This window comes from Chaetodon auriga, chromosome 1 (assembly GCF_051107435.1).
Source record: "Chaetodon auriga isolate fChaAug3 chromosome 1, fChaAug3.hap1, whole genome shotgun sequence".
Taxonomy (NCBI): Eukaryota; Metazoa; Chordata; class Actinopteri; order Chaetodontiformes; family Chaetodontidae; genus Chaetodon; species Chaetodon auriga.
This window is the reverse complement of record NC_135074.1, coordinates 30,027,648-30,051,097: the sequence shown is the minus strand read 5'-3', so window position 1 is coordinate 30,051,097 and position 23,450 is coordinate 30,027,648. Positions and strand designations below refer to the sequence as shown.

Genomic DNA, 23,450 nt, shown 5'->3' with positions numbered 1-23,450 from the left:
ATGTGCTATACTGTGTCTCTAATGTCCCAGTTTCAAAGTCAATGCAGCAGACTGAACTATTAGTTGCTGACATATGAGAGGACATCTGCAAGCGCAAGAAAATATTAAAAAGTTGTGATTTTACAAACAGAAACTGCCAGTGATTCAATTAGATTTCCACTCAAGACACCAAAGTCTTTATTCGTGTGCTGATTTGTTTTCTGACAGTTTAAGATCCAAAATGTCTCTGATGAATTTACCATCTCATGCATGAGTTTTCCTTGTTGAATACAAATGCAAACCTTGGTTTCCTCTGTATTTCCACTGGGACACTGAAGCTTTAAAATCTGATTTTCATTGTTGAATAATTCAAGACAGCAGCAAAGGCCTGTAGGAGGGAGTAAAACAATGGTCCAATGACAAGCGCCGTTTCATTTCCAGGAAGAAGAAAAGAGTAAGAAAAACTCATCAAGGAAATTAAAATAGCCAGAAACAATATTTCCTGGTTAACGGTTGTGCCTTCAAAATAAAACACCAACTTTGTTCTATTTTAACAAGAAAAGCAGTAGTGGCTGTCTTATTATTTCATACAACCATGGGCTTCAAACTGATGCAACAGCAGCATCCACTCTTCTGATGACAAGATTTTGAAACTTTAGTAATACAAATAGCAGAAATCACACACAACACTACTGACAAATCTTGGACTCTACAAAGCTAAACCTGCGGCACATATGGGCACACACCACCAGCAAAGAGGCGACATTAACGAATGCACAAAAATACAGCAGAAATAAATTTTTTATCAGCTTCTGAATAATCCATGAATTCGCCTTCCTGCACTTTCACCGTCAAATGTTCTCGAAGTGGTTCTTCGCGAGTTTTACTTTGAAAAACCAGTAGCGGAAGTTGTACGTTGATTCTGGCCTGTCCGGCGGCAGGAACTTTCGCTTCGTTCCTTCACAACAAGATGGACTGGAGTGAGGATGACAGTGTAAGTCGGTTGAATGTTCATTTGCTTCCTCTGTTGTGGGCTTATTCTGTCATCTGCTGGAGACCTGGTTGCCGTAGTTTTTCGTAATATTAGCTTAGCAGGTTGTTAGCATTAACTAGCTAGCTTAGTGTTTAATTTTAGCACGTCGGTAAGTTGGTGTAAGGCGGAATAACCTGTCCACACACTGACGAACCAACTGTCAGTTTGTCAGTTAGCTTCAGTGGGTGTAGCTAGCCTGCTGCTAGTGACCTGATGTGAAACAGCGCTGGCTAATTAATCTGTCATCACGCTCATAGGTTTGATTTAGCCAATGGTCTTCGTGTAGCTTAAAGGTATTGATGTCCACGTAATGGAAAGTCCCTTTGATAAGTCTGATTGACATGATGATGCATTGACAGCCGACGTGTTTTTAACCGTTTCACTGCGCAGTTACCTTTCTTATCCTCTATTAGAGCTTAACTCAGTTTGTTTGTAATAGCATCTCATTAGCTGCATGTGTTCGTCCACAGCCACATGTGTTTGTAGTCATTACAGCGGTTAGCTTGTGCCATATGTTGTTGAGTTAGCCATCTGTCCGGAGGGTGGCTGCTTAGTCCCAGCATGTCCAACAACAGCCAACAACAGCCAGACTGAACAAAAAATAATCTCCAGGACACCTCAAAAATACAAGATTAACCCATTAAACACACCCGTGGCAGTAAAATGTACGCTGAAATATGTAGAAGTACCAACCACAGCAGTATACCTCCAGTATTTCCGTATACGCCTCCTCATAATTCTATTTATAGCTCCAAAATGATGTGAAATCTTTACCACTGTCACCTTAAAGCCCAGTGAGATGCCATCAGTTTTCAATAAGTGTACAATTTACAGTGCACAATGCAGAAAAGAAGCCATTTTTGCTCAATAGACCACTTAATCGATAATCAGAATTGTCGCTGATCAGTTTTCTATCAGTCCACTAATTGTTCCAGCACTAAATATTCTATCAGGATATTGATATATTATTATTATCTGCACATTGTCACGTATGTCGTCATATTGCCTAATCCAGATGTTTTGGAGCTGTCAGCATTATTTACCTTATCTATTACTTCTGAACACTGCAGTTGCAGATAGATTTGATAATTCTCTACTGGCTGTTTGTGGAGACTGACATGATGGACGTTTTATACAGTTTATGGGAATAAAAGAACACGGGGCTACGCTGCAGACACTAACCTGCTGTGTATTTGATGGTCGTGCAAACATCAGTAAAGCTCTGTGCTGAAATAAGTAGATCATTGTTAAATTGATTATTTATGTTAATTAAGATAATGTTATTTTTTCTGGAAGTATTTTTATGACTGAATCTTGGAAGTGTAAGATCTCAAATAACTGGCCGTCTGGTGTCAGTGCGTTTGGGTGTAATGGTGGGATTTTAGAGGCAGTTGAAAGGTGTCAGGAAACGAGGGGGGAGCGAGGGGCGAAGGGGAAGACGTGCAGCTTGATCCGGTGATGTTGTGCATCCTCATGCTTCCTCAGATAAATTCATTTTCACTCAACCAACTTAGCTTAGTGACGCTACTGTTCTCCACCAATTCAGTGTCTCCACACGGACCACTTTGGACCAAATCTGTTTTCCTTGTGTTATGTGCCGCAGGGTCACGGCCACATGCGTGACAGCTGTCACCACGGACATGCAGGTCATTCTCACAGTCACGGGCCGAGAGCGGCGCACCCCTTCATGACGGGTTTCCACGGACAGTTTGGCAAAAGCACGGATCAGGGGATGAACCTCAGTCAGCAGCCGAAGAAACGCTCGCACATGGATGACAGCAGCAGCTGGGACATCGTCAAGGCATCGCAGTGAGTGCTGGAACACACTTCGGTGTGTACGTCCATTTCATGCAGTGCCACGATTGTCACTGCAAAATGCTATCTGAGTGGATATGTTAGCTGGCTAGCTTGTCCAATTCCTTCACCAGCTAACAATCCTGTTGAATTTATCCAAGAATAAATGTTGTAATGGTCGAAAGCAAATGTGTGTAACTAATATTTACCTCCTATGAGCCAAGCGTGATGAAAGGCAGAGATGGCCAACTGGCTTCCTGTAACCTAAGCTAAACTGGGGTTGACTGGCTAGCTGTGGCTTGGCTTTGCAGCGTGGGTCTGGCTTTGAGAGCGTCGTGGTGTTGGCTGATGCACTGATGTGCAAACAGCAAACTAGTTAGCAGTATAACAATACATTTGTCAGATGTAGCATGCTAAAACCTTCCCTTTAACCACTGCAGCTACAGCAGCCACAGTAGACGTTATGTCTCACACCTTGATTATTTGTGTTAGAGGTTTTGTGCTGCAGCTCTGCAGCCAGTCGCTGAGGCCTGTACACTGTTTTCACAGTTTTAAAATAGTAAAACAATTCTTACTGTGTTTTAGGATCATATAAGCTTCAAATATATTCTAACTATGCGGTGCAGTAGTAACCACAGACATTGTTTCTTCACATGAATATCAGGCAGTGACGAGTATTTGACCAACGTATTTGCACAGGAGTTGCGCAACAAAACTCAAGCAGTGTGCAAAGGCTCTCAGCGCTCTGTGTTTAATTAGCTGACAGATTATGATGATTTATATGTTTGTCCAGTTTGAAAGAAAACGCTAAAAAAAAAAAAAAAAAAGTACATAAAGGTAACTGAAGTACTGGCTCGAGGTGCACCAGAGCGAAGGTCGCTCTTCTTGTAAGACGGAAACAGATGAAAAGAATCTGCTGAGCCGTTCCTGTCCGTCTGTTCATGCCACCGTCTGGTCTGTTAGTGCAGCGGGAGCTGAAACTGTGATTAAATGAGCTTCATTCATTCACAGTTCAGAGTTTATTCTCTGTCAGCTGGCCTTTAGTTTGTCATTAATTCTTCCCTGCCTCAGATGTATTATTTATTGGAGCACAGTGCAGCCTGAAGCATGAGTCCACTAGTTATTACTAACGGTGTGTTCGTTTCTCTGTGTGATCCTGTCAGGTTCGGCATCCTCGAGCGCTGTAAGGAGCTGGTGGAAGCAGGATATGACGTCAGGCAGCCGGACAAAGAGAACGTCACTCTGCTGCACTGGGCGGCCATCAACAACCGCTTAGAGCTGGTCAAGTAAGACGTGCATATATCACCTCCATCTCACTGCAGCTGACTCACCTGAGAGACTCGAGGAACCTGTTACCTGAACACAGAAACATTCCGCAGCAGCTTACTCACCACATTCAGACCCAGAGGCGTCCGGCCTGAGTAGCTGTCAGTATGTCAGTAATGTGGGGTGTCGTTCTGGGTGTAAATTCATGAGAATTTTGTATTCACTCCCGTGAAGTTTCGGTCATTTCTGGAGATCATTCTTGCATTTTGATTGGTTCATTTAAGTGAATTCAAAATGAGATGTCCTTTGTTCAGACGTACAGTTTAATTATTTAGTATCATTTTAGCTGTTTTCATGTCAAATCTGTGGTGTATGTTAGAATAGATGGCATGAGTTCAGTAAATTAAATGGAAATGGTTTAGTGTTGCTGCTGTCGGTGGAACATCATATGAAAAACAAACAGCTTCAGTGCAGTCGGTCCCTCTGGGGCTTCATTTCTTTTATTTTTCCATTGTTAGATGAAGCACAGTGCTTTGATCAATAACACACAGCCTCATAAAATCATCCAGAAAAGAAATCGAGACGACTGAACTGAAAAACGAGAACCGCTGCGTTCAGCACAGCTGACGCTGATTTGCTCTCTGTGTCTTCCCTGCTGTTTCCTGACAGGTATTATATGTCTAAAGGAGCGATCGTGGACCAGCTTGGAGGAGACCTGAACTCGACTCCTCTTCACTGGGCCATAAGGTGACTGAATGACCGTGAAGGGATTCGTTGTTTGGGTTTGCTTTGCTTTGCTATTCTACATTTTATTGAATCCTGGTTCAGTTCGTTAAAAATGACCTTTATTTTCAGCAGCTTTGGGCCAAAAACATTTGTCATGAATGAGTAGGTACTTTGTCATTATATAGAAATAATTAAATGAAGAATAAGGCGAGTCATGCATAAAAAGCTCTTTGTGCAGGGTCGTATGTAGACTTGTTTGAAACACACAGTCCAGTGCTTCCTCCTCAAAGCTGTCGGTGGCTTTTGTCAATGATGAGGCAGGGCCACCTCCCCATGGTGATCCAGCTGATGAGATACGGAGCGGACCCCTCCATCGCGGACGGAGAAGGTTACCGTGCTCTCCACCTGGCCATCCTCTTCCAGCACATGGCCATAGCAGCTTATCTTATGGCTAAGGGGCAGGTCAGACCCCACACACTCTGTCTGCAACACCTTTATTTGTTTCAAGTCCTTCCTCGTTGCATAAGTTTGGTAATCCTCACATTTGCCTCTTTGCCTGCAGGAAGTCGATGGGCCTGACTGCAACGGACAAACGCCGCTGATGTTAGCAGCCCAGAAGATCATTGGGTAAGAAAATATGTCCAATATTAGTGAGTATTGACACTGTGTTTGGGTGGATTTTCTGTTGTCTGTCCACAGACAACACGTTGTTCTTCTGTTGCAGGCCTGAACCCACAAACTTCTTAATCAAAAACAACGCCTCTGTGAATGCCGTGGACAAAGTGAACAGGAACACTCCGCTGCACTGCGCCGTGCTGGCAGGAAACGTAGACGCCGCCCACATCCTGCTGGAGGCCGGGGCCAGCGTAGACGCAGAAAACGTCAATGTGAGCCTCACAAAACCCCTGCCGCAGGAGCGCTAAGTCTTAGAGTGATGGTGTCAGTCTGCTGTCACACTGTGAGTGACACGCCAGCAGGCAGCACCAGAGAAAGTCTGAGCGACACGGTGGATGTCGCTGCGCTGGTGTGACCATCTGGCATCAACTGAGAATCTGTTTTCGTAATTTTGCTGTTGCAACGAAGACATAGAGACTCTTATTTCTGCTCTTATTTGAAACACTTACTGAAATCATTTCCCTAAAAGCTCTGGTTTGATGTTACAGTTTTGACAGCTGGGTTGAAAGAGATAAAAAAGGAGATAAAAAGTTGTTCGCTCACTTGGATGTTTGAGCTGTGCGAGCACAGCGTGACACTACAAGGCCGTTGTCACACTCTGCTGCAGCCGACACGTCTCTCTGTGCTCGCCTTAAATCTCAGTTTAACACCCATGACAGCTCGCTAATCTGAATGCACCTTAAATGTCAAGTTAAATCTGAGAGTTGAGCTCTGCGTGTGATGACAGGGCGACCCATCGGTCACAGCGTGTTCAAAAGCAGCACAATCGCAAACACTCGTTATTTCCCTGCATTTTGAATGGAGTCGGTAACGATGCCTGTGTTTAACGCTTCTTCTTCAGGGTCACACGCCCATCGACTTGGCCCACCAGGTGCACAGCCCGCTGCTCATCCACATGCTCAACCACATCAAACAGGAGAGGATTCGCGTCAACTCGCGCTGCCTGCGGATCATCAACAGATACAGGGTGTGCACATGTTAAAGACCGGCCTAAAACGTCTAGTCACACGTAAAAGGTCTCCAGTGATCTCTAGAAAGCTCATCCTCTTTGCATTTTCCAGGTCTTTCTGCAGTTTTTGCTCTGCACCGCCATGTTTGGAAGTGTGGGCGCCATCGTTGATATGAACTCAGAGTCCTGGCTGCTCAAAGGGATCCTGCTGGCCTGTGTGATCGGCGTGATCAATGTGGCCTCAAGGTGAGGACGCATTCCCCCTGAGCTGTCCTCTTGACTGCTCTGAGTTTAATAGCCTTTTAGTAAGACATGTTTGTGTCCAAACAGGAACGTCCCAGGTCCGGCCTTTCAGTCCCTCCTGCCTGCCACAGCTCTCATGGCGTCGGTCTTCTGGATGCTCGTCACCTGGTGCCTCTGGTTCCTGCCTGATATCCTTTCTTCAGAGGAGACAACACGGCTGTGTGTGATGTCCCCTGCACACGAGGGTTCTTCTTGTTGTAGACTGGGCCTCTAGAGGACTGATCAGACAGCTGGACGAACGCTGCTGGATGAAAGTGCAGCAACATATTCACTGTGCTCAACAGTCAGCTGATTTTCCTTCACGTTAATGTTTGGTGTGTTTGCCTTTTGATCTCATGAAGGATGAGTTTCTTAACCTTTGACCCCACATGGGCACAGCGCCACAGTTCAGGTCCTGTTCACTCTGAATGCCACCGCTCTGCTCTACTACTACCTCCGCACCTGCCGGACCGACCCGGGCTTCGTGAAGGTGACCGAAGAAGAGAAGAAAATGGTGGGAGGACCATTAAAAGTTAAACTCTGAACGATGTTACATGAACATGTTTAATGCAGGAATGAGCGGAGTTTTGTTGCTTTGTGTCGTCAGAATGTGTTGGTGTTGGCTGAAGCCGGCTGTCTGGACCCCAGAATATTCTGCACGTCTTGTATGGTGAGATTTAAACCGAAGCCTTCACTGTTCCATTAACACGGACTGTGGCAGCCTGTACGTTAACGAACCGCTTCGTTCACAGACGAAGAAACCGGTGAGAGCCAACCACTGCTTCTCCTGTGATGCCTGCGTGGCGAAGCAGGACCACCACTCAGTGTGGACCAACGGCTGCATCGGTACGACACGTCGTAACAGGAGAAATGACTTTCCACCCTCAAAACTTGTCATTTGGTCGAATTAAGGTTGCAATCTGCAACCTCACCACTAGATGACACTAAATCATACACGCTGGTCCTTTAAGTTAACAAGTTCAGGAGAATGAAAGTGTTCAAAAATGCCTGGTTTCACAATATTAGATCCCTAACAGTAAGAAACAGTGCGTTCCTTGTTGACTTATCGGGATGTGACTCATTATAGTGGCCGAGCTGCGTTGAAGTCGATCTCTCATCAGACACGTTTGTTGTCTTCCAGGCGCGAGGAACCACCACTACTTTGTCCTCTTCCTGTTCTCCCTCATGCTGATGGGGACCTGGATGTTCTACGGTTGCTTCGTGTGTGAGTGACTTGGCAGCAGTAACAGAATCAGCTTTACATTGACGCTGGACTCACGCGCCCGCGCTGTGTGTGTTTTCAGACTGGTCGACTCGCTGCGTGCTGCATTACGAGGAGCAGGGCCTGTGGGGCGTCGTCTCCGGCCTGGTCAACTGCTCCCCCTGGCTGCTCAGCATCTTCCTGCTGGCCTTCTATCACACCTGCTGGTCCGGCCTGATCCTGGTGCTGCAGCTCTACCAGGTGACTGCCTGCTCGAGCCTGCCAACTGCTTCCTAAAGCTCTCATGATGAATCATTTGAGGAAATTAAGCGTCAAGAAACTTTCTCTCCACCTTTATTGCATGAAACATAAGAAATGTTTTTTTTACTTCAGCCCACCTTTTCGTCCCTTAACTTGTCCAATCATGGAAATCCACCTGCTCATCTTGTGTGAGCGTCAGGTTGGCAGTAGAGGCCAGACCTGCATGAAGTCTCATTCTGTCTACGGTCCACTGATCTGCTGTGTTTATACAGTCACGAGCGTCCTCTCTGTCCTCTCTGTCCTCTCTGACCGATGTGCTTCCTCTGTGCCGGAGCAGATTGCCTTCCTGGGACTGACCACGGCAGAGCGCACGAGCCTGACACTCCACCAAATGAAACTCCGACAATCCGTCTCCCTGAGACAGAATCCATACAAGTGAGTTGATGTGACGTTGGTTATTGGTGCATTACTTTTGAAAATCTGATAAACTAGTTTGTCTTTGGCATCCAGACTGTTGCCTGACTGCATGCTCACAGCCTTTTAAAGCCAAGTTTATTTTGCACGAGTGCAGCTCTATGCTGCTCTGTCCTTCATGTCAGTGGGTCGATCAATATTTAATGTCAGAGGATTAATGTCTGTAGTTAATGTCTGTGTTGTAATTATGATGAGGGGGAGCTTTATGCTTTTCAGTCATGGTCTTGTGCATTAATGAACGTCTCGTTGTGCATTAGCCTGATTTATTACCGATGCTGCTCTGCCAAACCTGATGTTAGTCTCTATGGAAAACCCGGATCTAATCATATCGAACATGTTCAAGCTGATGTTTGCAAACGTCCGCTGAGAGCTTTGTGAATGTGCAGCTAAAGTGTAAAGACGATTGTAAAGCTGTGCCTGGATCTGAAAGTGGCTCATTTACAGTATAAGTACTCGTTCTCAGCACGTCTCAAAGTCTGACCTAAAGTAAGGTGAAATTGTATCAGTAACATGAAACATGAGCTGCTTCTCAGATTTCATTTCATTCTGCATTAAATGATGGATTTGAAAGAAGATTCTGGCCCGTCGGGAACTTTGAAGCCCAGAATGGGAACATCTGGAAAAGTCAAAGTACTTTGAGGCGTCTGATAAGAGGTGACACAGTTTTTATGAGTTTATTAGATTGCTGGGAGTTGAATTGACGGGACTGTGCCTGGGACGTGGACTTCAGGGGAAACAAAGTCCTTCAGCCGTTAATGCGTTTGTATGAAATCTGGTTTGATGAGCTCGAGGTTTGAACTTTTCCTGGGCTGTAAGTTTGGTTGTGAATGACATGACTTTAGGTGTATTTAAGGCGTGTGATGTGCTAAAGCGGCGTCCTGAATGGTCTCTGATTGTCCGTCTGCAGTCTGGGCGTGGTGCGGAACCTGGTTTCCTTCTTCCAGCTGCGTTGCTGCGGCCTCTTCAAACCGGCCGTCATCGACTGGACGCAGCAGTTCCCGCCCAGCCGCGACCAGCCCGTGTTCGGACACGCCGACATGGTCTGACCTCCCCGCCGCCCCTCGCTCAGGGTCAAGGGTCAGTCTCTTACAGTGGTTCTGGACCAAAAGCACAAAGTGTATTTATTTATTTTTCTATGTAATATCAGAAGATATCAGAAGTTGGGGAACACAAAGCATCGTGTGGATGTTGTTGAAATCGGTTGCTCTTTGTACAGACTGCTGCTGCCTTATACTTGACCAATGTAAGTGAAATCACAACATGTTTAAATTTGGGTCAAATGAACCTTTAAAGGCCTAAATTGTAATTGAAGTTTTGAGATGTTTTTTATGAACACATCAAGCCTATTTTTTATTATCTGTTCTGGGGGAAAAAAGGATCTTTGTACATGAAAAACAGTTGGTTTTCTGACTTTTGTAAGAGTTGCATGTGTTTAATAATCAATGACCACTATAGAACTTCAATAAAGCAATGTTGTGCCTGTCTTTTTAACTGGCTCTGGACAAATAACAGTAATGTTGAAGAAGTCTGTGATCACCAACTCGCAGTTTCGCCTCTTTTAGCTCATAGTTTTGGTTTTACAGCACAGTTACTGTTTGGTTGAGGTCATAGTTTTCCGCTGTCCACAGTTCGACCGTTCTTAGGTAAATATGCTTGCATACAGACTTCGTGGCGCGTCAGGTGTGTGCACATCTGGATCCAAACAGGAGGCAGGCTGACCGCTGAGGTGATTGGTTGCCTCCAGATTGTGTCTGGCTTCCTGTAAACAGAGCCCAGCTGACCTGCTGATGACTCCTCGCATTGAATGAGAACAGGTTGCAGCCTGATCCACCACATCTGAACATCAGCTGTCAGAGCTTCATTTTAATCTTCTGATGGCTGCTCCCTTCTTTAGCCTTAAACACTGCAAATCAGTTGTAAGGATGAATCTTAATACATCTCATATATACTGTATAAAAATGACTGTTTTGTTCTGTGTGTGCTGGATGCATAAGCAGCAAACTGCGAGCAGGCTGTCAGGCTGTCAGTGTTTGAGCTTGTGGAGCTCTTCTGCCCCCAGCTGGCCAATCAGCTTTAAGACAGCATGCGCCACCTGCAGAGGTCTCAGCTGAGTCTCACGGTGGCAGTCACAGAGATCTGCTCTTCATCCAGCTGACAGAGGCTGACGATGACAGTGGCAGCTTGGAAAACTGAAAACGAATCTGATCTGTTCTCCTGCGCTGCTTCTGCCAGCAACAAACATGTTTCTGAACCGCGTCAACACATGCCGCTCACTGCATTAGCACCACAGAGGACATACTCTGCAGTGACTGGCAGTCTCAGAAACACCTGAATATTATAGAGTTTCACCAGACTGGCTGCAGAGTTGTGTTTGTAAGAGGAGACGTTCGGTGCAGCAGCTTTGATTTCACCCTCAGCTCCATCAGAAACCTCATGCACAGACAGTGAAATGAACAGAGTCCTCTGCTGCAGGGACTTCTGCTCTGTGAGTGTTTTCCTCTGCATCTCCTCTAATTTAACAGTGCGAGTCTGATAACAGCTCTAATTTAGTTTGACAAAAACATCTAATCCCACCCCGCTCTGCACGGCTGCTCACGTATACTTGTTTGGGAGAAATGAACACATTCCGTCTGTTCATCACTTGATTATTCTAATTAAGTTATTTATGAATGCAAATAAGATTTATTAATAATTACCTTTAACAAGAAGAGGCAACGTTAATTGTTTTTTTACAGCAGGAAGTGATAGAGATGGAAATAACTTCATAGACTTTAAAGCAGGGTAGGGCACGTCCCCGCTTCCTCTTTACCTTCACTTATAAAAATGTCATTTTTGGTGAATAAACTCCACTCAGGATGCATTTTAAGCTAAGAAAATGTTTTATTGTACACTCAGTTATAAGTATCGGGCAACATTTAACCCAATTTTCAACTTAATGGTGACCTCAAAACATTGCTGTGACTGTACCTGCCCATCAACATGGCGTCTATCATGCATTACAAACACCCAGTGTAAAGGTCACTCTCGTTCCTCCAACATGGCGGCGTTCCCCAGCCCAAAGCCCTTCGGCCCGAAGTTTTTGGCGTAGCAGACTGAAGAGAGAATTAGAAAACAGTGTTTGTTTACTGTAGTTATGAGCATTTTGTGTGTGTGTGTGTGTGTGTGTGTGTGTGTGTGTGTGTACCTTTACAGTAAAGCTCTCCATCCTTGTCTGTCACCGTGGTCGACTCCAGGCTTTTACCACACAGGGCGCAGCGGAAACAGCTTTTATGCCAGGGCTGCTCACACACACAATAACAGTCTTAACCAGGGTTTTTAAACCTTTGACCGTGAATGCATCACGACTCTCCGGTGCCCCGCCGGCCCTCAGAGTCCACCACTGACACACATGCACATCTGCCCGGTTAAAGGTGAGCAAACATGAGCTGCGACGAGCTGAACGTGGGGAAAGTCGTGACTTTAAAGGAAAGATCAGCTGGTCATTAAAACCAAGAGGATTTCTGTTCTCAGGTGTGTTCGCGGTCCGTTTCATGATATCTCGCTCTGCTTAAAGACTGTTTAGGTATAAAAGGCTGCTGTCAGGCTGCTTTAGAGCATGATGTATTTTAAAACACATGGAAAAAGAAAACCACAGTCCACTAAATCATATTGAAATGAAAGCGCATCAGAGCGTCCCAGGAAGGACGGTGCTCACCTTCCCGGCTCCCATCACCTTCTCTGCTGCGTAGACGGCTTTGGAGCAGCGAGGGCAGCGGTCTGAACCTCCGAACTTCTGGGAAAATTTATTAGCGGTGGAGTTTGAAGACGCTGGTTGTGGTTTAGAGCTGGAAGAAGAAACAGACGCCGTGTGAGCGCAGCTCTGTACCTGTGGCTTAGTTTGGGCGTGTTTTAGAGCACAGATGGGCCTCAGATGGATCTGTTCATGTAATTAAAGGTTCAGTTCATCCAAGTCTCCTGCACAGAAAACCAAAACTACCGAAATATGTGGCTTGATACCACTTTGAGTAAGTGAGCAAATATTCTGCGGGGTGAAATGACTCTTAAATATAAACCCAGACTTGTGTGTTAAACTCCAGCGTGAACACGTACTCACGAGGCTGCAGGTCTGCGTTGGGTCCAGGAGGATCAGAGCTCAGAGCTCCGGCTCCTTGCCCGTACCCGTAGCCTTTTGGCCCATATTTCTTGCCGTAACAGGACTTGCAGTAAATCTCAGATTCGTGCGCCGCGACGGTGGTGCTGTCCAGGCCTTTTCTGCAGCTCACTGTGTGAAAGAAACACGAACATGATGCACGTATGAAAGCAGGAGGCTGGAATGTTCTCAGCTCCTCCAGACTGGGAGGATGTCCTGGTGGAGCACTGGAGGTTAAATAAAGCTCCCATCGAGCGAGTTTTATCAGTCAACAGCGGCACTGCACAGTCAGATGTCTTGTGTTTCTATTTAAGGAGAGTGTGAGGTGAAAGCTCCAGTAAAGATGAACACACACAGCAGATGGATGAGCTCATCTCAGGGCTGGAACGAGCCAGCGGCCTCACGAGCTCACGTCCACCCGCCTGCAGACTGTTTGTGCAGGGATCAGAAAACACAGACGAGGCGTCTGCTCTGAGTCCAGATCAGACCGCCGCAGCTGGGAGATCTGTGGCCTGACAACTTTGGCTGCATCACAACAGGAGCCGCGAATGAAATTCAGGTCAATTACTAGAACGTGCTACACGAGAAAAGGACGTTTTATGGAGAAAATGTGAGAGAACGTGGTCAGTGCTCGCTAAAGTGTAAAGAAATAAAAGGAAGAGCAGAAGGAGTGACGAATGTAGAGAAAGAGAGGAAAAAACAAAAGGTGAAAGGAGAAAAAGAAGCAAGAAACACAGGAAGGAGGCAAGGAAGGAAGGAGACGACAAAGAGAAGCAGGAAAGAAAGGAAGAGAGCAAGAAGTAAAAGAAAGGAAGGAGGCGAGTTAGACGAGGAAGGAGGGAAAAGATCAAGGTAAAATTGAGGAAGAAAGAAAAAAAACAAGAGATGAGAAAGTGAAAGGAGGGAAAAAACAGGATGAAGAAAAAAGGAAGAGACGGGAGGAAAAAGAAAAAGAAGAAACCACATAAAACTGGACTGTAAGCACTAAAGAAGAAGAGAGCAGAAGCGTCTCCTCACTGCAGATGAAGCAGGTCTTATGGAAGCTCCTCCCGTTGCACTGCACCTCCTCCGCATGGTACACCGTCTTCTCACAGGCGGCACACTGGGCACCTCCTCCCCAGTTTGGCATCTTCGAGAAAGAAGAAAGCCATTCGTCTTTATCCACGTCAATAAATGTGTCCCCTGAATGCAACGTGGTGCCTTCATGTCGCTGCCTTTGCCTGAACAACAGGCCAAAACCCAAAGACATTCAGGTTACGAAGATGGGAAAAACTTTCATTTGAGCAGCTGGAATCAGAGAATTCATCTTCTGTCAATCGACTCATCAATTAATCAGCTTATTGTTTCAGCTGTAGTTTAATGTCCTACCTTAAAATAACTTAATTAGTGTTTTGTAAGGATATTAAATGAAGATGAGCTGGGACCTATGCGCATGTTAAGATCTAATAAGTGTTCATGTTATCAGTTATTTTCACAAGTGATGACTTTATATTAAGGCGCATATATTCACCATTAACTAGATGCTCATTAGCATTAAAATTAGCCTATTATCTATTTATGAGTCATTATAAAGCACTCATTAATGCCTTATTGTGGAGGTTACTGAGGGTTAAATCATTGATTGTAATCATTTCAACAACTTCCTTATTTACAATCAATAAGCGGTGATTAGGAGGCTATAGAGGGAATACGATACGGTCATGCAAAACAAGTCATTAATAAGTGATTTATAATGACAAATAAAGAGCTAATATTCTACTAATATGCATGCTAATAGGCAGCTAGTTAACGGTGAATGTGTGGACCTTAATATAAAATTATTTTTATTTGATAAATGACTAAAACTATTTATTTATTTATTTATTTATTTATTTATTTCAGGTAACTTGACTCACTGTGAATCTACTTTACAGTGAGTCATGTGCTCTGTATACTTTTTAATGTCCATTTTCTCACATTTAAGCCCAATAATACAAAAAATACATGATTAGATTATGAAATGAAGAGATCAGACAAATAAAAGTTCAAACCTAAAACAATCTGCTGTCCCCTCTGACGTGCAGTGTGGCTTTTAAAAACCTGAATCTACTGAAACATTCAAAGCTCTTTAAAAAGAAAAAAAAGGACGTTTCTCATATTTCCTGATCAGTTTTTGATCAGCTTCTCCACTGAAAGCCTGCACACGGCAGCGCTGCCCTGCCGGCCTTCAGCCTCACAGGAACAGTGATTTACCGAGACGTCAGACTAAAGCGTCTCCATCAAACACTGCTGGAGGATAAACCTCACATGGAGCTGACCCTGATGTTTAAGTCCCGAAGCCAAAACGTAAAGCAAATGTAATTCCAGTTCCAACAGGAAGCTTTAACACGAAGGAAAGGAGTCCTTACCTTGAACCCAAGCCTGTGTGCTTCAGTGTGACCCCGGTGGCTTAAATAGAGTCCATCTCGCCATCAGCACAGTCCAGCGGTGACGCTTCAATGAAACTATCCTCCTAAAATAACTGGTGACGGAGAAAAGCCCCCTGACCCTTCATCACAGGCTGAACATCAGCCATTTGTTCTGGGCTGGCAGCTGCCTGCGGGGAGGCGTCCGCAGGGCAAGCTGCAGGATTATGTGCATAAACGATGGGAAGGCAAAGCAGGAAAGTGACAACTGCGTTCTGAATGTGAACACGGGGTTAAACCTGCCACGTTCAGGTCATAATGTACCGACGGTAAACGGTTCCAGACCACCAACAGCTCTGATCTCTCCAGGGATTCAAACACGACAGACGTCTCCCACTTCAACTCAAGAGTTCAAGACTTCAACAGCTGCTGAGTCATCAGGAGATAACAGAAATATGTTCCAGTCAGATATAAATATCAATTAAAACACACTGTGGAAAATAAGCCGATGGAAAGAAATGCAGAAGAAACAGGCGGAGCAGCCATGAGTGATTTAATGAGGATGACACTTATATTAATGCCAACAATCCGTTATTTAGTGACACGTGTCATTGAAGCTAGCTTTACGTTCATAGTGTAATTAACTGTCCTGAGATACAGATTCAGTCCTCCTCCTGCCTGAATGATGTGAATGTGGCGTCTCTCAGCACGTCAGGCTCAGCTCAGCTTCCATCAGTCCGATCACGGCTCCGGCAGCTCCAGCTGTCATTTCTCAGCTTCTTCTGGCTTTTTCTTTTTTAGCTTTTTCGCTGTAAAAAGTTGCCTGCAGAGGACACCGTGAAGCAAACAGTCAAGCTGAGGGCCAGACAGGTGAACGATGAGCTGAAGGTCACAGTGAAGCTGGAGGAAGCTGCACATCGAGGTGATAACTGTGAACGTTCATGATGGTCCATCAGCACGCGAGCGTGTTTTTAGCATGTCAGGATGCTATTTTAGCTTCACTATCAAAGCAGAGGGGAGCTTTCAGCCAAAAATCATAAACATGAGACAATTTCAAGCTTTGACCTGCTGGTGGCGCCAAAGGAAAAGTCCACTTAAAGGCAATGACTACAGGTTCATGTCTCATCATCAATGGACTGTCCGAGTCATTTATTGATGAAATGTGGTAAACGTTTGCTTGTTCCTGTTGTGGTATCTTTGGACTGTTGGACAGCCAAAACATGACTAAAACTGAATAATAAACACATGAATCTATATAAAAAAAAAATCATTATTAGCAACAGCCCTGCATGTGTGTGCTAACTGCAATCCAACAGCTGAGGAGAAGAAGACGGAAACACACACACCGACATCACATGAGGCTCCTAAAAATGTATTCAGGCTCATTGAAACATTTTACATTTAGCAGGACATCAGAAACATCCTTATAAATTAAACTTATCAAAAAGTCTGATTAGTCTTAGAATGAATCACAAATATTCACAAACATTCTTAATTCCATCTTTAACAGGGGTAACAGGTAACATGTACATATGTGCAAAAGATGTCTCACTCGGTTTAACAAATCAATAATGTTTCCAATCGAACTCATCTTTCAGTCAACAACATCCGTCTGGCTTGTTCAGCGTAGTATTATTGTGGCTTTTGCCACATTTGAATATGAAAAAAGAAAATAATTTGGTGTTCACATCACCCCCATTAGCAGAAGTAACTAGAAAACAACCCGATAAAAAAAGAAAATCAACTTTCAAAGTTTAGTCCTGGGAAAAGTTTCGGCCTGCATCGCGGCGAGCTGCGAGCGGAGGCTGTGACGCCACGGTGAAATGTTCAGAGGTAATCAATACTGAAACTCCTAAAGAGACAGACGACGCCCACCCACAGCACAAACACACACATCGTGTCCACAGACAGCAGCGGGTTCCCTTCAGGAGTCCTCGGCGGCCACGTCCAGCTTCCTCTGAGGGATGTAAACAGGTTTGGCGGCCAGGTGTCCGCCGGTGGTGACCACGGCGGCCAGAGGGGAGAGGGGGACCGGCGTGTGGAAGAAGCTGTGCTGGGGGAGGCCGGCCCCTTTGGGGGTGGTCATCAGAGGCTGGACGACAGACAACCCTCAGTTAGTTAATTAAGCACAAAAAGGTAAGTGTGCTTGTGAGGACCTGTTTATACTTCAGTTATATTTCTAATACTCTGAAGTATACTAGTATTTGACCTTAACTTCAAGAGATATGGCGATTTAGTGTTGCACTTCCATGAAGTTTGGGATTCTGACAGTCACTGCAGATATTACACACTGTTCACAGGTTAAGTAGTATTTCCTGTTTTTTTACCTGCTGTACACTGATCAGGGCCACTGGCTGCCCGGGTGCAGCCTGCTGGATGGGCACAGGGGACACGGGTTTGATGAAAACCATGCCTCTCTGCTGCAAAGCCAGAGGGCTGGCACCCTCCGGAGTCTGGGGGGCCGCGAAGCCGTTTCCTGGGCTGGAGCCTGAGATCAGACCCAGGTTCTGCAGGGTGAAGTTGAGGATGGCCGGACTGGGGCTGTGGAGGCGGTGGCCCTGCTGGGTGGTGAGAGGCGAGGAAGCAGCAGCGGCGGCGGGTTTGTGAAGACGAAGGTTGGTGGGTGTGATCTCCTGGGCCGGGGAGGGTCTGGAGCCTGTTGGAGACATAAGAAAAATGGTCAAATCTCTCGGCTCGCTGCAGCCCCTTACAGCTTTTATCAAGTTCATCTGGAGATTCAAAAGCCTGTCATGACATTTAGTGACATATCTACCTGCTGTCGGTGTTTGGAAGATGTTGTAAGTGGGAGTTGAGGCCTTGTTGTTTTCCTTGTAGCTGATGAGGGATTGCTGGGAGATTGGGATTAGATATCCCGCCGGGACTAAAGTCTGGACGGGCAGAGAAATAAACGTCACTCATGCTGCCATTGAACCAGAACTAAGGTCTGAAAAGCCTCTGTGGTGCATTTACCTCAGCGTGGAGCTGTCCTGGCATCAGGGGCACGGCTCTGACCGGCGTCAATCCCGCCTCGCTGTCAGAGTTCGCCGTCTTGTCCTCTCTGTCCAGGAAGGTCTCCAAGCTCTGCTCTAGTGTCTGACTGGCTACAGCACCGCCGGGGGTGTTTACAAACTCTGGGTCCAGGTGGAGGGCGCGAGGCGAGGGCCGTCCTGAGAGCAGAGTGCTGCGACGGGCCTTCAGACGGGCCTGAAGGATCTCACACAGCTTTGGAGAGGTGTCCTACAGGAGGCCGGCGGGGAGGGGGGAGCAGAGAGGGGGGGAATACTGCACGTCAGAAATGAACAACTGCACAATCAGAAATTTAAAATGTTTTCGGTGAGAACAACTTTTCTTTAATCACTCAAATCGTACCTTAAAGTTGGGGTCCGTCTTCTTGGCTTTGGAGGGGCTGCCCTCTGAGGCTGAATCTGAGCTCTGCCGTTTGGGCGCCGCGGGGCTGACGTCCGACACCCCGGAGGCCGGCTGGCTCCTGGCTGTATTTTGACCTGTCGGACTCTGCCCGGTCTTATCCTCGAAGGTCATAGAGCGCACGGCGAGGCTGGTCGGCTGTGGCCTGGCCAGAGGATTCGACCTGGGAGAAGAAGGCTGCAAGTACACGGCGTAGGGCCCGGCCCCCCTCTGCTGAGGTAACAACACGGGGATCAGGGATGAACACTGTGCAGGGATGTATGCGACGGAGCCCGCGGGCAGGGCTGCCAGCGGGGTGTGGGGGGTGAGGTGGACAGTAGTGTTGACTCCAGGCTCCTGGGTTGGAGGTAGTAACGGCGCCTGAGAGGAGGAGGTCGGCGCTAACCTCACGGCAGCTGCGTCCGCCTTAGCAGCAGCGGGCTTTGGATGTTCGACTCCGGTCCTGGAACAGAAGCAGGACTCGGATTTAACACTGAAGATCTGGTATTAGAAATTCATTGCTAATGCAGCTCCTGGAGGCGTCACATACAGTAGTGATAATTCAGCAGCGTTCTTACAAAGCTTATCAACTCCGCTAAAGGCTAAGATGGATTTAAAGAATCCTAAACAGGTTTGGGTCTAAGTAGAAGCAAACTTACACTGACTCCTGGTCAAGTTCAATCTGACAAATAGCAGCAAGTTGAGCCATTTTGTTCGGGAAGTCAGTGCTTGAAGTATCACCTGAAGAAAAGAAGAAGATGAGATGTTAAGTGTCATCACAAACAAACGCCACAGCTGTAACCTGCAGAAACGTTCTCTATACGCACTGAGGGCGCTCTTGACGGGACTGCTGGGGGCAGAACTGATCTTGCGACGGTCATCCTGAATGCTCCTGGCCAGCTTTATGAGGGAGGGGTGTCGGGTGAAGCTACGCTTGGCCCCGGGCGATGAGAACAGGTTTTTGGCACAGTTATCTACCGACGCACGAGACTCCAGCACACTTTTCTTCTTGGATGAGCTTTCAGACGCGGAGTTCTGCAAGTCTGGAACAAGTGTTCGATGTTTAGTCCATGACACCATAACTGAATCACTGATAACTGCTCAAGAGAAACTGAAAGGCCTGAAATGTGTTTTAACTTGGGAAATGGGAAAAGGTCTGCGATACCTTTGACTTGTGGGAATTCTTCGGGGCCGACCCATTCAAAGGCCGGTTTCCTGCCCCTCTCTTCTGTCACGTGGACCTTCTCGATCAGCTTCAGGCTCCGCAGCACGTTAGCTATATCGTACAGCCGTCGCACTTTGGCTGCAAACACACGAGCAAGATTATCTACTGCCAACAGAGACGGTGGATAAACCGATTCTGTTCAGACCTTTTAAAACATTTCAGTATCTTTACATCGCATTAACACTCATTAGAAAGAGACTGTTTGCAAATGTATTGAGGTCTTAAGATACGATGAGATCTGAAATCATACGTCAGCACTGTTTTCCTTCTGGCGGGCTCTGTACTCACTCTTGAACTTGTTCTTGTCTTGATCTGCACCCTGGTCCTCTCCGATCAGGATCTTGGCGGCCACATCCAGACTAACCACACGAGGACTAGACACCAGGAAGAGCATGACGAACTTCTGGCTCATCACCCTCAGAGACTTGTCTTTCCGACTGTTAACAGAGGCTGAACGGGACACAAAGAGAGTTAAAAAAACTCATCTGTTAATTGTAAAAGGTCGATTTTGAGGACATTTAATGTCAGCGAGAATCCAGGATTAACCGATCTGGATGATGCTCACCTGCTCTGAACTCTACTCCCGGAAGCTCCACAAAGAAGAGCTCCTTCTGCCCCTGCTCTCCACTCTCCAAGTCCACCACCACCTCCTCGTTCTCCTTCTCCTCCCCTTCAAAGTCAAACTCTTTGTCCAGGAGACGCTGCCGGATCTGCTGCATCTGCTGGCCGTACCTGTGCTCCTCGCCCACCTGCTTCAAAATGGCCAGAGTCTGAGCCAGCTTGGTCCGGCCGTGCCACGCGTAGCGGTTCTTGGCTGAGCGGCTGACCATGTGGAGACTCTCCAGCACGTTCATGATGTCGTAGATGCGCCTGCGTTCCACGTCTGTGCACATGGACAAGAAACACACAAAACCTCACGTTAAGACATGAACCAAGAAGCAGTGTGGAGAAATGTTTGACAACCAACTTTCTGTGTGTTTCATTCTGTTAATTACCAAATTGAAATTACTGATAGAAACACTCCAGCAAATTCTAGTGAACGACAAAACAGAAACACCACCTACAGATTAAAGAGCAATGAAAGCAACCATTCACTGCGAAACACAGAATCTGAGACCATGATGTTGATGAACGGATACTGTGTGATTGACATACTGAGCTCAGTGGCCACGTCGTCCAGGCAGATGTCGTTATTGAGGGCAGGATTCGGGCAGTCTGGGTAGCGGGCGAGGAATTTATGACAGAGCAAACCCAGACTCTTCTCTTTCCTGCTGATCATTTTCTCCGACTCTTCTCCATTTTCAGTGTCCTACAGGGAGAGAAACAGAGAACCACGGGTAAGAAACTTATTCCTTTGAACACCAGGTGTCCATCGTGAGTTGATGCGAGGATGTTTTGTACCTGTATGGAGTCAACACCGTCCCGCGCCTCGTTGTCCATGCACAGCTCCTTCTCTCGGTTCCTGATGTCAGGACTAGCTGCACTGATGAGCATTTTAAGGTTGGACGTTGGCGTCCAGGGATCGACTGAACCCGCTTCCCTTCCCTTTTTAGGCGTAGCGAGGGGACCCATGGTCGGCCGCTTCTCCACCGCCACCACACACTGACCTAATGATTTCTTTGGAGTATTTACAAGAACCAGGGACACTACAGAGCCATCACCCTGGTCAGCAAAGGGAGAAACAAAAAGATGATAATCAAAATACAAGCCCACCATTCCTACTGAGGTATACTGGGATTAAGTCTGACAAACATGCACGGTTTTGTACTGCCTGACCTTTGAATGAGATCTCTGGGTCAAGTTCTGAGATTCAAGCGCTGTACTTTTGCACCTTAGCTTTAGAGTTACTAAGGATTAATACAGTGAGTATGGGACACGGCTAACAGCAGCTAACAAGCTAACATTTGTTCTATCTAACATTTAATCTTGCTCTGATTATTTTTTTCCCTACTCTTTGTTACATTTAATTCGCCGTATTATTTAGTATCATTAATTTAAACCTACTGTTTTAACAGTATTTATAGCGTTACTCGTGATTTTCTGGATTTACTACTAAAGTTAAACAGCAAAATATTTCCGTAGACAGTCTCACCGCTTCTTGAGTATTACATATTTATCCGGTACCAACATTTTTAAAGCAGCGTAAAAACGATCAGTTAAACAATGGACCGGTGATCAATTCAGATCACTCCCTGTTGTAAAATTGACTGCAAAATCTGTTTAAATCTAATCAAAACACGAGATTTACAGTGGCGGTAACTGACGTACCTCCCGTCGAATCGCCGGGCCCAACGGACGCGGCGGGCCCGCCCTTTTTGCGAGATAAAGCCAATGGGAGCGCCGCGCGAGCCAGCGTACAGGAAGTGGAGGGAGCGTCCCGCGCAGGTAAACTGTTTTTTGAAATCCTTGGCGCGGAACGTTTGTACGGAAACTTCGGCCGCTCGCTTTAAACACGCAAACGTTTGTCGCTAAATCTGAATCTTCACCACAAGAAGAACTCAGCATTAATAAGATGACGAGCTTCAAAAGATTCCCTCCAAACTTAACGCTTGCTGTCACGTAACCGGCTGCGAGCGCCCGCCGTCTGGTAAGGTCTAGATTTAGGGCTCGCTTCCATGACCAAACGTCCTCCAGCTCACACACACAAAACTGGATAATCCAGAAACGTTTCCGAGATTAGCAGCTTTGTTTTAAAAGACACGGAGGCGACATTGGCCAACGATGAAGCGGCTAATAGGAGGAGGCGGTAACCCAGCGGCACCGAAACCGAAGCTTTAACTCCTCTAAACATCTTGATCTTTTTTAAAATAAAGGTTTCTATATATTAAATATACGTAACGTACACTTACCCGAAAAGCAAGCCTTGGTCAGGGGTTAGAAACGTCCCATCTTCGCGGCACCGTGTTGTGGATATCAGCTATTTCCAAATGAGAAGTCCGAGCGCTGAAATGTGGATTTTTAATACCAAAACCACAAGAATCCACGAAAGAAACACAAAACCTCAAACTGGGAAAGGACAAACTGTACGAGCCTCTCGGTGTATCTCACTGGTGAGCACTGGTCCGACTGGCCTCTTGGTCAACTTTACTTCAGCGGTGAAAAGTTTACCCAGTTGTGTGTATGACCACCCGCCCAGTGCGAGCATGCGCGCTCCCGCCAGGCCGGCACCGCGCTTCCTGTGTGCGCGGAGAGGCGGACCCGGATCGCGTTAACATGATGAAGAGCTGTTTTAACTTGGAGGGAAAAAGACAGTTTTTCAGCCCTCCTCCAAAAGGAGTAGTCAGACCCTTTACACAAGTAAAAGTACTAATACTAAACTGTAGAAATACTCTAAGTCCTGCATTGCAAATGTTACAAAAGTAAGAATATGTAAGTAATCAGGGAAATGTACTTAAAGTATTCAAAATAAAAGTACATGAAAATGGCTGCTGTGACTGTTCTACTATTCTTTCTGATCTTATTAGATTATTGCGATTCATGCATTCGTGTAAAAGCAGGATTTTACTGTTGTAGCTGGTTGAGGTGGAGCTTATTTTGCACTGAACCTGGCCTGAAACTGTTGATTCTTACTATTGATTAACTATTATTTTCATTCTGGATGATTCTCCATTGATCGAATGATTGTTTGGTTTGGAAACATTCTGAAAATAGTGAGAAATGTGGTCAC

General features: G+C 46.0%; 3 protein-coding genes across 5 annotated transcripts; 1 reads left to right on the top strand and 2 right to left on the bottom strand.

Annotated features, from left to right (window-relative positions):
• Positions 1–892: 892 nt before the first annotated feature.
• zdhhc13 (zDHHC palmitoyltransferase 13) lies at positions 893–10,143 on the top strand. The gene is made up of 17 exons (XM_076733887.1): positions 893–973; positions 2,616–2,821; positions 3,970–4,092; positions 4,742–4,819; positions 5,116–5,260; positions 5,361–5,425; positions 5,523–5,685; positions 6,315–6,440; positions 6,535–6,668; positions 6,753–6,853; positions 7,094–7,218; positions 7,312–7,374; positions 7,457–7,550; positions 7,846–7,929; positions 8,009–8,166; positions 8,504–8,601; positions 9,548–10,143. The coding sequence occupies exons 1-17, from the start codon at positions 950–952 to the stop codon at positions 9,684–9,686; spliced, it is 1,926 nt and encodes a 641-aa protein (XP_076590002.1). The 5' UTR covers positions 893–949; the 3' UTR covers positions 9,687–10,143.
• Positions 10,144–11,613: 1,470 nt separating this feature from the next.
• Positions 11,614–13,898, bottom strand: csrp3 (cysteine and glycine-rich protein 3 (cardiac LIM protein)). Of its 2 annotated transcripts, none has more exons than XM_076738637.1 (5): positions 13,787–13,898; positions 12,730–12,901; positions 12,335–12,464; positions 11,825–11,918; positions 11,614–11,732 (listed from the first exon to the last, which is right to left on the bottom strand). In XM_076738637.1, the coding sequence occupies exons 1-5, from the start codon at positions 13,896–13,898 to the stop codon at positions 11,659–11,661; spliced, it is 582 nt and encodes a 193-aa protein (XP_076594752.1). In that variant the 3' UTR covers positions 11,614–11,658. The 2 variants fall into 2 exon arrangements, with proteins under 2 accessions (XP_076594752.1, XP_076594762.1); XM_076738647.1 differs by having other exon boundaries at positions 11,635–11,732; positions 11,831–11,918.
• Positions 13,899–15,936: 2,038 nt separating this feature from the next.
• Positions 15,937–22,830, bottom strand: e2f8 (E2F transcription factor 8). 2 transcript variants are annotated; one of them, XM_076738625.1, is made up of 13 exons: positions 22,633–22,830; positions 21,185–21,445; positions 20,939–21,092; positions 20,349–20,666; positions 20,072–20,233; positions 19,724–19,861; positions 19,386–19,601; positions 19,218–19,299; positions 18,523–19,021; positions 18,124–18,390; positions 17,927–18,041; positions 17,481–17,809; positions 15,937–17,245 (listed from the first exon to the last, which is right to left on the bottom strand). In XM_076738625.1, exons 2-13 carry the CDS (start codon positions 21,353–21,355, stop codon positions 17,078–17,080), a joined length of 2,619 nt encoding a protein of 872 aa, XP_076594740.1. In that variant the 5' UTR covers positions 21,356–21,445; positions 22,633–22,830; the 3' UTR covers positions 15,937–17,077. The 2 variants fall into 2 exon arrangements, with proteins under 2 accessions (XP_076594740.1, XP_076594731.1); XM_076738616.1 differs by lacking the exon at positions 22,633–22,830 and adding an exon at positions 21,876–21,973.
• Between the last annotated feature and the right edge of the window lie 620 nt (positions 22,831–23,450).